Source organism: Microtus pennsylvanicus, chromosome 21, assembly GCF_037038515.1.
Source record: "Microtus pennsylvanicus isolate mMicPen1 chromosome 21, mMicPen1.hap1, whole genome shotgun sequence".
Lineage (NCBI taxonomy): Eukaryota > Metazoa > Chordata > Mammalia > Rodentia > Cricetidae > Microtus > Microtus pennsylvanicus.
In genome coordinates this window covers 5,193,031-5,208,676 of record NC_134599.1, presented here as the reverse complement: position 1 = coordinate 5,208,676, position 15,646 = coordinate 5,193,031, and the positions used below count along the sequence as shown (strand labels likewise).

The 15,646-nt window shown below is 37.3% G+C and overlaps 1 protein-coding gene across 18 annotated transcripts in view; it reads right to left on the bottom strand.

The window, feature by feature from the left end:
* The window catches only part of Kmt2c (lysine methyltransferase 2C), a 222,977-nt gene that overhangs the window by 30,154 nt on the left and 177,177 nt on the right, over positions 1 to 15,646 (bottom strand). For all 18 annotated transcript variants that reach the window (XM_075955409.1, XM_075955418.1, XM_075955410.1 and 15 more), the window contains 6 exons: positions 15,109 to 15,401; positions 12,029 to 13,854; positions 10,484 to 10,595; positions 8,133 to 8,211; positions 6,281 to 6,344; positions 4,305 to 4,537 (listed from right to left, as the gene is read on the bottom strand). In XM_075955409.1, the coding sequence (XP_075811524.1) occupies positions 4,305 to 4,537; positions 6,281 to 6,344; positions 8,133 to 8,211; positions 10,484 to 10,595; positions 12,029 to 13,854; positions 15,109 to 15,401 (2,607 nt within the window). The remainder of the gene's footprint in view (positions 1 to 4,304; positions 4,538 to 6,280; positions 6,345 to 8,132; positions 8,212 to 10,483; positions 10,596 to 12,028; positions 13,855 to 15,108; positions 15,402 to 15,646) is intronic.

The following is a 15,646-nucleotide window of genomic DNA, read 5'->3' as shown; positions in this document are numbered from 1 at the left end:
TTTGTCTAAATCTACTTTATGTATGTGTGTGTGCTCACACTGTGGCTGTGGCAGTCAGAGGACAACAATGCAGGAGTGGTTTCCATCCTTCCACCAAGTACGAGGGGGGGACTGAACTCAAGCTATAAGGCTTGGTAGCACACACCTTTGCCCACTGCCAGTCCATTCCTACCTCTTTTTGGTCTTTCTTACCAGTTTACATGTTGGAACTGAAAAATTAGACTAGATTAATGATAGATGTACACAGTACATGGAACAATATCTGGAATATGTACAGGGTCCTCCAGATCTTTCTTCTGACATTTGAAGAATGTGATTGGGAATGTGCACACACATATGCATGGAATTCAGGACAACTTTTAGGGTTGATTCTGTCCTTCCACTATGAGTTCCAACAATTAAATTAAGGTTCTCAGGCTTGGAAACAAGCGCCTTTACACAATGAAGTTATCTCAAATCCTGTCTCTGTCATTTCTTACTACTTCTAAAAACATCACTATTGGTGGAGATTAAAACTCAGGGGTAGAGTGCTTATCTGGGATACTGGTTAGCTTGTCAATTTGACAATCCAGCAACACTTGGGAGATGCGCCTCTGGGTATGCCTTGGGGAGGGTTCTCTTGACTATAATAACAGATAAGATAAAATAAATCTTTCTTCCTTAAGTTATGATGTGAGATGTCCTTCTGTGTAGGTGTTGCTTTTATTGATTAATGAATAAAGCTGTTCTGGTCCATGGCTTAGCAGGGTAAAGCCAGGGATGAAATACTGAGAGAGTAGGCAGTCAGGGAAACAACATGTAGCTGCCAAAGGAGAATGATATGCCAGAACTTTACCTGGTAGGCCACAGCCTCGTGGCAATACAGATTAATAGAAATGGGTTAATTTCAGATATAAGAGTTAGTCAGGAATATGCCTAAGCTATTGGCAAAGCAGAGTTGAAATTAATACAGTTTCTGTGTGATTATTCTGGTCTGGACGGCCAGGAACAAACAAGCAGTCTTCTCCTTCTACAAATTACTACTGACTCAGCAGCAGGAAAAGAAACTAAGACAACTGGTAAGTGCACATAGGTTCATTCTCCAGTTCACACAAACAAAATCTATAAACTACTTTCCTACTGAGATTACAGAGTGTTACAGACAACCATGTGGTAAGTATGAGCCTGCCTAATTTTTCAAATAAAGTACATTATCTCATAAATAGGATTTCATTAATTGATTTGCAAAAAACTAGACTTTCATCAAAATTATATTAGTTCTACTCAGCAAGATACTTTTGATATAATATTCATCATAAGCAAAAAAAGACTAAAAATATGATGTAATTATCTGCTTTAAACAGAGAGTATTTACCATCAATGAACACAGGTCCAGAGAATGAATCTAAAGAGAAAAGAAGCTCTTATTCTGTAATAGTCCTAGTTTGTTAATCAATGAAGACAGTATAATTATGTTGTAGGTACATTGTGCTGACATCTGTGTCTTGGACGAAGACAGCTGAGTCTAAAGCACTCATCTAACAGTTAACTAATGAGCAAGCATGTAACCTGGCCTGGACGAACTTGCCAGTTTCTTTTAAGTATCAAGCGGTGATGATAACAATACTTTCAAGTTGTAGACAAGGTCAAATAAAACAAGAGAGAGGTGTTTCCTGGAGTGTTTCATTACACAGGGAACACTTCTATTTCTATGAACCCATACACTATGAATCTCTTGTCTGCCTCTAATAATAATATTTTGATTTCTTTATATTTTGCAACTTAAAACAAAAGCAAAGTTTAAGTTCTGGTGTACAAATCTATGCACTATTAGTACACAGAGAAATTATAGTCATTACCGTAATCAACAGAAAACTCTTTAGAATCAAACTCTTTCTGTCTTCCCCACAGTTACAGCTAATATACTGTTCATCTCTGTAACTCTTATCATTACAATGTTACATAAATTATTGGAAATAGCCCCTTTTGCTCAATGTAATACTCTTGAAATACAAGTTGTACGCATGTATCAGCAGTTTCATTCATTTTATTACTATGTAAATTTTCTTTAGTTATCCCAAAACTTTGGTGGTGGGAGGTGGTGCCTTTTTTTCTTTTCTCTCCTTGAGATGGGATTTCATTGTGTTACATAGGCTGGCACTGAACTCAAATAATTCTCCCATTTCAGCCTTTTCAATTAGCTAGGACAAGTATGTGCCACTGTGTCTAGCCTATAAATATTTATAAGAACCCTATGGTACTAATGCATTAAGGTAAATAACTGAGTGAGCTATGGACTCATCTTGAACACTTCATTTTAAACTTTTAAAATTCAAAGTAATTTTAAAACTTTCTTTTCAACCTTAAACAATTCTTAGAAATACCTGGTATATAATGAAAGAAAACAGCAAAATGGTTTCATTTTTTTGGAAATAAGTCCCTTTTTGCTGTGGGACAATGTTCTTATACCTTATAAAGATTTATCACTTGTATTAGTTTAATAAAATGTTGGCTGGCCAGTAGCCAGGCAGGAAGTATAGGCGGGCAACTAGACTAACAGAATTCTGGGAAGAAGAAAGGCAGAGTCAGTTACCAGCCAGATTCAAAGGAAGCAAGATGAGAATGCCTCACTGAGAAGAGGTACCAAGTCACACGGCTGAACATAGACAAGAATTAGTGGTTAATTTAAGTTGTAAGAGCTACTTAATAATAAGCCTAAGATAATAGGCCAAACAGTTTATAATTAATATAAGCCTCTGTGTATTTTTTTGGGACTGAACAGCTGTGGAACTCAGAGGGACAGAAACTTCTGTCTACACCTTTTCATGATATTCTAGCTTTTTTCTTCTTTTCCTCTTTTGTTTTACTTTTTTGTTTGTTTGTTTTGTTTTTAAGACAGGGTTCCTCTGTGTAAACAGCTCTGGCTAACCTGTATACCAGGCTAGCCTCTAATTCGGAGAATTCTGCCTCCTGAGAGCTGGGATTAAAGTTTACTATTAGTGATTTGAAGACACTTGAGAATAAACTAAGTATCTCATGTATGTTAGGTACCACCAAACTATTGCTCTATCCTTTACTTAATGATGATTCTTAAGATGAAAATAAGAAATAAACATAAAAATAAAGTATGAAGTTCAGGCAATGATGGCCTATGCCTTTAATCCTAGCACTCGAGTATAGTGGCATTTCATTTGTATTTTAATAAATAAAGCTTGCCTGAGGAGCAGGAAAGTAAAACAGCCACACTGGCCAGCCTTACAGACCAGGCAGCGATGGCATACACCTCTAATCCCAGTAGTCACAATGATACACATTTAATCCCAGTAGTGACACTAGTTTGCCATAGAAACCAGGTGGTAATGGTGCACACCTTTAATCCCAGAACTAGAGACAATTATAAAACAGGAGGAGGCAGTTCTCAGACAGTCTCATTCTGAGATTCCTGGAGACAGGGTTGCCATTTCGGATGGAAGTAAAGCTAAGAGCCAGTGGGTAGCTGCTTTGCTTTTCTGACTTTTAGGTTTAACCCCAATTTCTGTCTCTGAGCTTTTATTGATTGTGCATCATTCAGGAAACAATCTCTGTGAGTTCGAGGCCAACTTGTGCTACAGAGCGAGTTCCAGGACAGCCAGGGCGACACAGAGAAACCCTGCCTTAAAAAAACAAAAACACCAACCATATTTATAGTCATTCAAATGCTATATATGAACTTTCATTAGAAATCAGAGACCAAAGGACATGGTAAAGATAAACATGGAGGCAATCGAGTACTTGTCAGATCAGATTCTCATTTCAACATAAAGTATCTCTGTTAGCCGTAACCTATCAAATGATATGAGAGCATGTGTATGGTACAGTGACTTAATTTTCTTTTTTTTTTTCTTTAAAAAAAATGAAGTGTATGTGTGTTTAGGGCGGGGGGGGGGGGGTTACTATATAGCCCTAGCTGGGCTGGAACTCACTATTTAGATAGGGATAGCCTGGAATTCAGAAATTTACCTGCCTCTGCCTCCTAAGTGTTAGGATTAGAGGTGTGTACCACCATACCTGATGCAGTAATTTCTTAGTACAATTGAAATAGCTACTTTATCCAACCATTCCAGGATCATTGAATGACTGACAATCAGTAGGCTGGTAAACGAAAGCAAGCATCACTAAGATAGGACTAGACAGCTACTTCCTCGGGTATTAAGAGGTCCTAGTGTAGTATAATTTGCATGCCATATAACAGCATAAAATAAAACCCTGAACCATCGAATAAATGCCACACAAAACAGCTCTTCAATGATGAACGACTTCCATCCATTTAAAAACTTGTCTAGTACCTGCTCGAGCTGTTTCTGAACCATACTCTGCTGCTCAGTAACATGTTTGAGCTGCTCTGCATCCTCTTCCGGGAACTCTCGCCCCGCCTTCTTGGCTGTGCGCTGTTTGGCTGAAAGAGCTTTCTTGGATTTTCTGTGTGCACCAATTTGTTCTTCAAGGTATTTCTGCTGCATCTGAAGAAGCTGCTGAGTCTCCTGCAGCCATTCTTCATACTGTTTACGCTGAGAATCATCTGAGGGGAAAATCAAAATTAAAAGTGTGTTAATTTTCTAAAGAGTTCAAGATTATTAAAAGTTAAACAAGTTCATTTGTAAGAAGATACAATTTCTTTGTGAATATTTAAAAGAAAAATTGAAAACCAAATTCTAAATATTAGAGCCCTACATAACTATAAAGTATCAGCTTTTAGAAAAAGCATTTACTCAAGAAAGCCAGAGAATGCTTGATTAAAACACTGGTTAACTTAAAATTTATAAGTTCTGCAATTCCGATCTTCCAAAAGAACCATCAAATTATCTAATCCATAAACCAAACAATATTAAATTGTATGTGCATTTTATTAATTCAGTTTTACAGATCATAGAGGCAAGAAAAATATATCCCACTAAATTCCAGAGCATGGATTAGGTAGTCATTTCCCATGCAGATTTCTCTCAATTGATACTGTCTTCCCTATATCTTAGTGGGGGGGGGACATATATTAAACAGGGAGGTGAAACCCAGAAAACATAAGAAGCAATCTGAAATCTACATTTTTATAAAGGAAATATGTGAGTTGAAAACACTAACTCATTAATTTTGTAATTTCTATGTCTACCAGGGGAGGTGAAAGCTAACCAAGCAAACTGTTCCTCAACTCTTAAGACTGCTAATGCCTCTCCCCACATCTTTGTTTCATACTAATATTTCCTCATTGTTCTCTTAGAGCATTTTATTCCACTGATGCCAAGTCTCCAAAAAAGGTCATCTCATGTAGTGAAAAATTCTGAGTATTCCTTTTTCACTGACTACAAGACAAAGAAAATCACAATCCTAGAAGGACATTAGCTGAAAATAACATCAATGATAACAGAATATTGTCATACATTAAGATCCAACCAAATCCAATGGGCACAATACAGCCAGAAAAAGCCAGTTGGTTATAATAGTTTACTTGTTTTTAATACAAATATGTATTCAAATTGTGATCATAATTAATGCGGGGGAATTTCAAAAGGTCAGACTTTGGGTTTGTTCCTAAACCCAAAAGTTCTAGTATATGTATGAATGTGCAATCTAGTGCACTAAATTTGAAGGGCATTTGTCAAGAACAGGCTTTTTCACAAGGTTTCAGAAGTTCTGCTTCTGGTAGAATGAGACCTACCGCAAGGAAAGCCTTTCTGGTTTCTGGAACCAGGAGAGCAGAGGTGAGCAAAATGAAAGATAATGGTGAAAAAAGTTAGCTAAACAGTCTGAAGATTTCAGAAAGGTTCAGTTTGAGGGAACGTTAAATGCTATCCTGAACCACCTTGGGACCCCTAAGGACAGCTAGAAGGATTCAGTGGCATCTTGCACACGTGACCTTCACACCATGCTACAACCCAGCTTCTTATAAACATATTCCCTTTGTTTTTCCCCAATTAGTGTCCTTGTCATAGGCAGACTGTCATGAGAGCAAACGTGGTTTAAGTCTATTGATTGGAAAGTGCCATATCTATCTTAAAAAGAGCAACAATGTTGAAGAAAATAGGAAAGATGATTTTCCTGCATTAAAGTATTTATTTCTAACTAATTCTTCATGCACAGCAGGAAAAAAAAGCAATGAAAACACATGCCTTGATGTAAAGACGCCTAGAGGACAGTGAACGCTGGAAAAAGAGGAGGCACTCAGGCTTACAGTAACACTCCTACACTAACTCCGAGCTTTCCAAACAACACAGATATAGTCAAACAAGCAACCCCCAGAAAACAGGTAACTTATTAGATTTATACTTACTGACAAAGCCTGGACCAAAATTTGGAGGATTAGGCCTAGAAATCTGATGTGTTATACTGCCATCCTAAAATAAGTAAAATTTACAAATATGTTTAATTCCATACTTCAGTTTAAGGGGGGGAAAACTTCAAAATGCAGGAAAAATGAAAAAAAAATAGAAAAATTTTAATTTTTTAAGACATCTATAAAATTTTCATTTCTTATAAAACCTAGAATAAATTAGTTGGGCAACGGTTTAATATCTGAACATTTATTTCTATCTTTGAAGTATATTTTCCATATTTTGTTGGAAAATTAATAAATTATTCATCTTAAATATAATATGAAGTTAAATCAAATATTGTCATGGTTAGGCTAAAAATTCACATGAAATCTGATGTTTTGATGATGCCTACCTGTTTTTATTTTGGTCAAAAAATTCATAAACATGTTATAGAATCTCTAAATAGTACTATATAGCAAAAGGCCAATTATAGCAAGAATTAATGTAATATACATACAAAAGAAAATGCACTCATTATAATGTCAGTCCTGTGTTCTAACTACTGCCTTGCTTCTTTCACAGTGATTACATAGCTGACAATGTCACAATTTCCTGACAAGAACCTGATAAATAGAACCGTGAAAAAAAAAAAAACATTTACTCATTTGATACAAGTTTTGTTAGACATGAGCTGTGTTCAACAGTCAGAATATGGCATTTTCAATCTTTTTTTAAATATTTATTTATTATATATACAATGTTTTGCCTGCATGTGTCTCTGCAGGCCAGAAGTTGGCACCAGATCTTATTATAGGTGGCCATGAGCCACCATGTGGTTGCTGGGAATTGAACTCAGGACCTCTGGAAGAACAACAATCAATGCTCTCAACCGCTGAGCCATCTCTCCAGCCCTGGTATTTTCAGTCTTACAGTACTGCAGGAGAGCTGGTGTAACATTTGAAATAGCAGTAAAGAATGGCTCAAGAACTTGCTGAAAGTGCACCCTGAATTCACAGAAAAACTGAGAATTTTAAAAACTTAACTATGCTTATGCCTTTCCAGTGCGTCAAAGGGTGTTTCTCCCTTAATAAGGAAGAGCCAAGAATTATCTGTATAAAAAATATAAATTACAATGGGAAGAGTAGATGATAATCCCAAAAGTACACAGAAAAAGGTTCACCTGTACTAAACAAATACATGTTTTAAAAATCAACACAGAAACTAACACATGAAAAGAGTTATTGTTCTCAGACTTGATACCATGAACATAGCATCTATTTTTACACTTAAAGTTGATTATAAATGCTCAATAGTCAAAGTCATCTGATGGAATGATTATACATAATACAATTACAGACATTATCCCCTGTTTTCAGCAGTTTTACATTTTAAATGTGATGGAATAATTACAACGAACAGGCTATGAAATGTCTTTCAGGAGTTATAAATGAATACAAAGCCAGAAGCCCAAAGCACTTAGTCTCCTTCCAAGTGACTTTTTTTTTTTTTTGAGACAGGGTTTCTCTGTGGTTTTGGAGCCTGTCCTGGAACTAGCTCTTGTAGACCAGGCTGGTCTCGAACTCACAGAGATCCGCCTGCCTCTGCCTCCCGAGTGCTGGGATTAAAGGCGTGCACCACCACCGCCCGGCCTCCAAGTGACTTTTAATCTTTAATGTGTGCAAATCCTTTGCAGAAATTGTAGTATTTATAATCTGTCTTTTGTTTACACAGAAACAACACATCTGTTTTCAACTGTGTTGCCAGAAGATTGGCCCCTATTCCTTTCTAGGAGGGGCTTCACTATGATTTGGCTTTAGTAAGACATAGAGCTATGCATCCTCCCTAAATGAGTGATTTGAGCAGTATTACCTGAGCTACAGCTTGAGGCACCAGGCTCTGGCCTTCACTGTTTTGTGTTCCGGCCACTGATGGGCCCATGAAAGGAAATCTGTAAAGGAATCACACAGTATCAAATGACAAGCTGAGAACCAGTCACATAGGTGCCTAGTAATGTTCTCTTCTAAGGAAGAGAAGAGCAGTGGCAATGTTTCCCGCCCGAGACTTACTACAACCATCTTCATGGTGTTCAACAGCCCTTCCCTTAACTTCATCAAATATGCACCCAGCACTTTCCTTTCACTATGGATGAAAGCTGAGGATGATTGGGCAGCTATCTTCATGAGGACTGCATGAGAAGTCAGCTAAGCTATTCCATCCAGAGCTTGTGCTCTTACAGGAGCAATATATTTTTAGGATACAATTATGGTGAAAATCTAGCTTCAATATATAAAGTAAGAATTTTTTTCCAGTTGTAATCTATTAAAAATCTATTATGGTTCACGAGGAGAGTGAGGAAGAAGGAATGCCACAAACTCAAGGCCAGGTTGAGTTTCAAGCCAACTTGGGCTACAGAATAAGACACTGGGGGCTTGGGTGCAAGGGCTGAGAGGAGGTGCCACTTATATATAAAGAATTATCTCAAAAGAAATTTTACTCATTCTCATATGTATTTATATCTAATGGTTAAACACAGTTTAAAGTTAAAAACAGAACTGGTAACAAACCTCTCTTGATAAATCCATCTGGAGAAACATTATTCTAATTAAGCCAATAACTGCCACAGAATTATTACGGCTTATTTGAAAACATGTCTATCCTACTGAGTCACTGAATGTTTTAACATGTTAAGACATACATACACAGAAACCCTGTCTTGAAAAACCAAAAAAAAAAGATACACATACAATACAATTTCAAAATATATCCCAAATATTGTAAAGAAGCTTTTATGTCATTAAACATATATTAGAGTATATATCTGTGATTTCTTATTCAAAAGTTTGACTAATTTATCTCCTTTCTCCCTAGTATAGCTCTGGTCACACTGGCTGTCTGCCCACATCATTAACATACCACACTACACTCAGAACAGTCACCGGTACACTTACCATGTGGCTGACAAATTACTGCATGTCTAACAGACTCAGACACAATTAAATTTCTGATTATGAGGCCCTTAAATTAAAAGCTAAAAAATTCTAGCATTTTCTAGACTCTGACTATCAAGTTAAAATATAACAATAATACAGTACTACATGCTCGATAGTAGGAAACACATTTTCCTATCAAGTGTTGCATATACTTAGTAGGTCATTGCTAATCAGTACCTTGAAATTGTGGTAGTTATGAAATTTACTGCTTATAGTGCTTATCAATATAATCATATATTAATAATATAGTTTTAAATATAGTTCATTTCTTTCAATTTTGTATTTTTATTATATATCTGAGAATTTCAAAGGTTTCAAGCTTTAAAAGACTTATGCCATAAAGTTACCCTGTGAGAAGAACAGCGCTAATAAATAAATCCTGCTCAGTAATGAAAATCTTCACAAATCACTTATCTCTATTTTGACCTAAAAAAATGCACCTTAATCATACCCAGAGTATCTGCACAGTTCTCTAAACATATGCCTGTATCTTTAACCTATACAGACTCTATATTCAATTCCATAATCATTTATACTCCCCTTTATAATTTTTCAGCAGGATCATTACGGATCTGTTACTGTTCTGACAGAAGTCAGAAACAGCAATAAAATACAGAGCCATTCAAGGTGCTAGTCAAAAACACAAGCATACAGGTAGTATCCCTAGACACCCCATCTAGTATGTCTGTAGTAGGGCAAAGAAACTGTATTAAAATTTTTTTTTGAAGTTGGAAAATGATCAAGATTTAGGAAATACTCCACTAGGGTACATAACCACTCTAACTTTAACCTTCTTGAATGTACAAATTCCATTTTTCTGTTAGGTGTTAAAATTATTCAACTACCAGTATCCAAATATCCCCTTCTCAAATCCAAAGTCAGTTTGGGAATATTTAATTTCAGAACTGAAATTACATTTTCCTTAACCACTGAGCTTCTCAAATGAGAAAAAATCTAATAGTGCTAATACTTACTTAAACACACACACACACACACACTCACACACACAAAAGTTTGATGCTGTCAATGAGCAAGTCAGTCTTCCCAATGTGTATTATTTTATTGTTTATTCTCCCCCCCAAAATAAACTGCCTAACACTTTATGTATGATCACATCCAGCTAAATTTAAATATTCTTCACTTTCAGAAGACAGATTTTTGAGCTTTTATGATCCCAGTGTTTCCATGCACATCCACATGCCCAGGAAGAAGAAGAGCACCTCCACCTACCTGCTCATTACCATTGGTGGCATGCCCAGATTGTTCTGTGCCATCACTTTATTTATGCCTTTAAGAGCCACCATTTTGGCTTTCATTATTGGGTCTGTAATTGCATCAAAATCTAAAGAAGAAATGTATTTTGACATTACTTATTTCATAGCTCAAGTTCATGGTTCAAGATACACAAAGTGCTAAACTTAAGTATCACAATTATTACATCATTTATAGATTCTTATTTTCTTTTATCATTACATGTTTCTATGCTACATAGGAGAATCCAAAAGTGGTGACAACCTAATCTTGAATTTAGCTACATTTCAGGTATCCATAACTCTAAGAAAATAGGACAAGTCTGTCGGTCTATAGGCAATCATAACAGTAATATGCAGGTATATTGTTCAAACTTTTACAATGCTAATTAGAATGATTTCTTTGGAGATGCAACAAAAGAAATAAGAATTTGCAGTTATTTCCAAAACTAAAGAATTCCACTAAATTAGTTATCAGTTTTTAAAAGGAAGGAAAAGCTACCAATGTCTTTAGGATATACCTACATAATAAAACTATTGCGAGGATACTGAAAGAGCATCTCTGTGCATCTCAGTGGGGAAAGGAATCAAATGATGGAATTTGTACTGCAATGTTGATAAAAAGCTTTTATTGTCATTATTGTTTAAAAGAAAATATTCCTCAGATATGTGCCCATTGATTTTTAATTCTTATAAGACAGGGCACTGAAGAATATGGGCTGCATGGATTTCTATTTTTCTTAAAATTAGTAAATCAACAAAACTAAGTTGAAAGGAACTTCTGTGGGGAAAACAAAAACCAAAATATATTACCAAACACTTGTAAACAAACAACAAGGGGCTGGAGAGATGGCTCAGTGGTTAAGAGCACTGACTGTTCTTCCAGAGGTCCTGAGTTCAATTTCCAGCAACCACATGGTGGCTCACAGCCATCTATAATGAGACCTGGTGCCCCCTTCTGGCTTGCGGGCACACATGGAAGGAATGCTGTACACATAATAAATAAATAAATATTTAAAAAAAAAAAAAGAGTCGGGCGGTGGTGGCGCACACCTTTAATCCCAGTACTCGGCAGGCAGAGGCAGCTGGATCTCTGTGAGTTCTAAGCCAGCCTGGTCTACAAGAGCTAGTGCCAGGACAGGCTCCAAAACTACAGAAAAACCCTGTCTCGAAAAACAAAAACAAACAACAAGAAGCTTTATTTCTATCATAATTTTTTAAATTTATCTTCTCATGATTCTGAAAAAAGATTCATTGGTAACAACTATCAAATAAAACTAAAAAAGGACTAGTTTCCATTAACACTATAAAAAGCTGAATTGAATGAGGTCACAATTCAAAGTTTTCATCATGCTGACTGTCCTGGAAGGAATCTAAAATTCCTGTTTTAGTTTAAAGATTCAAGAAGACAGAAAATTCTCAGTGCTCTACTCCAAATGAAATTTCAATAATGAGACCTTAGAAGCATGCTGCATGTACCCAAATGCCCCCAATAATTTACTTTGAGACACAAGGAATTTCCTACCAATGTTAGGGAAGAATGGCTCTGACCGCTGACGAATCATGGCTTGCATTTGTCTTTGCTGCTGCTGTTCCTGCCTCTCTTGGTCCAAAAGGTCTTGTAGAAGCAAAGGCTGTTCCTCTAGAAGGAGGGGCCGCTCTCTGTTCTGCTGGGCCAATGTCTGAGGAAGCATTAGCTGTTGCGGTCCAGGCATGCCACTGGTGCTGGACTGATCTGTGAGAGGCACAGTTTGATTTGTAGGTTTCCCTGTCCCTAAATTATGGTTCACTGATGATTGACCCTGAATAAATCCTGGATTTACTGGCACACCCTGAGAAAAAACATGGTTTACCCTAGGGACCACTGTTACATTAGAATTCATGGCATTATCCAAAAGAGGGCCAGGTGGTACTATTAAAGCAGGAGGCAAACTTGACCCATGAGTGGGTGGTGAAATGGGCAGAGTTGGTGGGGAAGACCCCAAAGGCCTAATGTCTGAATTATCACATTTCTCATTAGAAAGTAAACTTGAAAGGACTGGAGTTGATCCAGTTATATCACAAGAGTTCATCACATCCCGAGCAGGCAGAGGAGTGGACCCTTGAACGGCACTGATACCAGAGCCAGCATTTTCCCGATTGTTTCTTTTCTCAAGCATGTCTGGATCAGTGGGCAGCAAAGGAGTCTTTTCCCTCTCACTCCGGTCTGTATGCGAAGAAGCCTGTGAGCACAGAGTGTCGGTATCACCTTTATTGTCATCACTTTTCTTCATTTCATTTGTTGTTTCTTCTTTAGGGTGTGGAGATAGGATTTCTGTCTTTATCTCACTGGTACCAGTGGATTTTTTCTGTGGCAAATCGTTATCACTGAGAACCATAGTTTTTTCTTCTTGATCCCTTTTTTTTGGTTCAACTGATACACCCTGATTTTCTAGCTTATCATCAATTGGAACATTAAGATCTAATTCCTCATTGAACATGCTTTTTTTATCCCCTAAGTCAAGTTCTGGATCCGTGTAAGCAATGATATCAAATTCCCCTGACCTTAGGAGGTCATCCAGGTTAGGATCATTTGTTTCCAAATTACCTAAAGTGTCCAGATCATCGCCCTTGCCATCCTCTGTGTCTAAATTTAAATTTTCTAGATCTTCATCATCCAAGTCTTTGACCTCAACTCCCTCAAGGTCCTTCACATCCAGTTCTTTCACAGAAGGATCATCAGAGTCTAGCTTCTCCTCCAGACCATCAGAGGGTTGACTGGCTATCTGCAGGGCATCGGGTGTTGTTTCAGCTGGAGTAGATGCAGACAAAGGAACCTCAGAAAATTCACCACCTAAGGGATGACTTAGAGGCCTCATGGCAATAGAAGATTGGTGGGCAGGATGACCTTGCTCTTGAGGAGATGGTGGGACCTGCTCTAAATTTGGATGCACAGGTAGCTGATTAGGTAGACACTGAGGAGTTCGTCTCACAGGGTCTGTGTGTCTAGGGCCTGGAAAATCAGGTCGGGGAATAAAATTTCCATGTCTGGGATGAGAAGGTGACTCTATAACACTGCCAGGAGAAGCAGCAAATGGCAACCGCGACCTTCCTTCAGGAGCTCTATGCCTCAACTCAATAAATGCTTGGCCTAGTATGTTATGCTGCGGAACTGGCAGGCCCTGTGGTGAAAAATGCTGAGGAAGCCCAACTGGATTGTTTATTGGTGGATTATTTGAAGGTCTAGGCATTTCCATAGACATTGATCTTCTTATGTGTGGAGGAATCCCAGATCCCTGTATTTGTTGAGGAGGCACATGGAAGCGATCTTGGCTTGGTATGGGACCATGGCCAGGTCCTGGAAATCCAAATCTAAAAGCAAAAAAAGAAAAACACAAAACATTCAAATAATTAGGAATGATGATTAATTTAGAATTGGAATGAGAAAAGAAAAAGTTTTAAGTTACTCTATGTATACATATAAATAGAAATACTGTTGCTAAGCCCAATTACAGGGAAAATGCAAGTCTGAGAGGACTTGAGAGAAGAAAAGATCATGATCAAAAGACATAATATGAAAAAAAAATTTTTTAAATTTTTTTTTAAATAGACAGAACTGGGATAGTGAAATGGCTCAATGAGGAAAAGCACTTGCCCTGTAAACAACCTGAGTATGGCTTCCTAGACACATAAAGGATAGAACTGATTCCACAAAGTTCTTTGGCTGCCACGTGTGTTGTGTGTCTTGCATACCCAAATAGAATTTCAAAAGAAAGAAAGACAGGGAGGGAAGGAGGGAGAACTTCTCTTGAGCAAGGATGACAATCACAATTTGTATTCCCTTCTCACATGCAAAAAAATTGCCTATAATTCTAGTGGGTGGGAGACAAAAGCATCCCTAAGGCTCACTTGAAAACTAATCTTGCCATATTGGCTAGTTCCAGGTTGAATGAAAGACTTTATCTCAAAAATATAAGGTAAAGAGTGGTAGAAGACAAACGGCATCAATCCACATGCACTTCTACCACATTCCCCCTACACAAAATAGCAATGGGCACAAACCACAACTAAAATATAATAAAAAGAGAAATGAAATAAAAAAATATTACAGATACAGTGCAAGATTAAGTTGTGTGCCACATTAAAGAGCTCTCTCCTTATATGACTAGCAAGTTTGGGGCTGTCATACATCTCGGCCTACTCTACAAGTCAATGGTATCAGAGTTTCTAAAGGAAGGCACCTTCCCAATTTGCAGCTCTCTAAGAACATCTTACATTTTAAATTAAATGAGTAAAATGTACCATTATCATCTGTCAATTAATAAGAAGCTTCATTAGGATGCAGTAGTTAAAGTTCTGAAGATATGAGTTGGCTGGAATGGTAAACTAAATCATTAAGATTACAGATATTCTGTCAATATTTAATGACAAAGGGTCTACCAAGAAGCTTTAGAGTTCTTAGAGGGAAGAACTCCATGACCTTCCCTTAGTTTAAAAAAAGAATGACTGTATCTCACAGTGATAAAGGAAGCAGAAATCTGTAATACCTTCTGGCACAATAATACTATTTGTCTAGTTCCTTCTTCCAATACCAACTTAAATCTAGCGGGAAATTAAAAGTATTACCTATATCCATGTGGTCTTATCCCCATACCAGCAACCTCAGGAGGATAGGGTCCACGTTGATCTTTGGGAAAAACTGAATATCTAGGTCCTAGTGGAGGGATAACAGGTGATCGAATGTTCCCGGGATAGGGAGGTGGAGGTCGAGTGAAAGCCTGGTTGATGCTCTCTGGCTGCCAGTGTGGAAGGGGCACTGGATGAGGTACTACTGGTGTATCCTGAGGCCCCTTCTCCTGGCGACTAGCAATCTTCTTCTGCTGTTGTTGCTGAAGAATGATTTCACGCAGCTTCTGCCGCTAAATAGAAAGAAACAAAATGGCAGAGATTTATAAATAAACATTTTTAAAACTCCCAATATTTCCATTATATGACTAAATTAATGTTTAAAATTTTAAAATGCTTTAAAGTGTCATAAAACACTACTTATATTTAACTACTAAATATGCACACACACACACATACCCCAAAACCAAACAAATGACAACAAAAACTGGTGATCTGGGTCTTTTTCCTTGGTCAAATAACCACCGTAAAAAGTTAA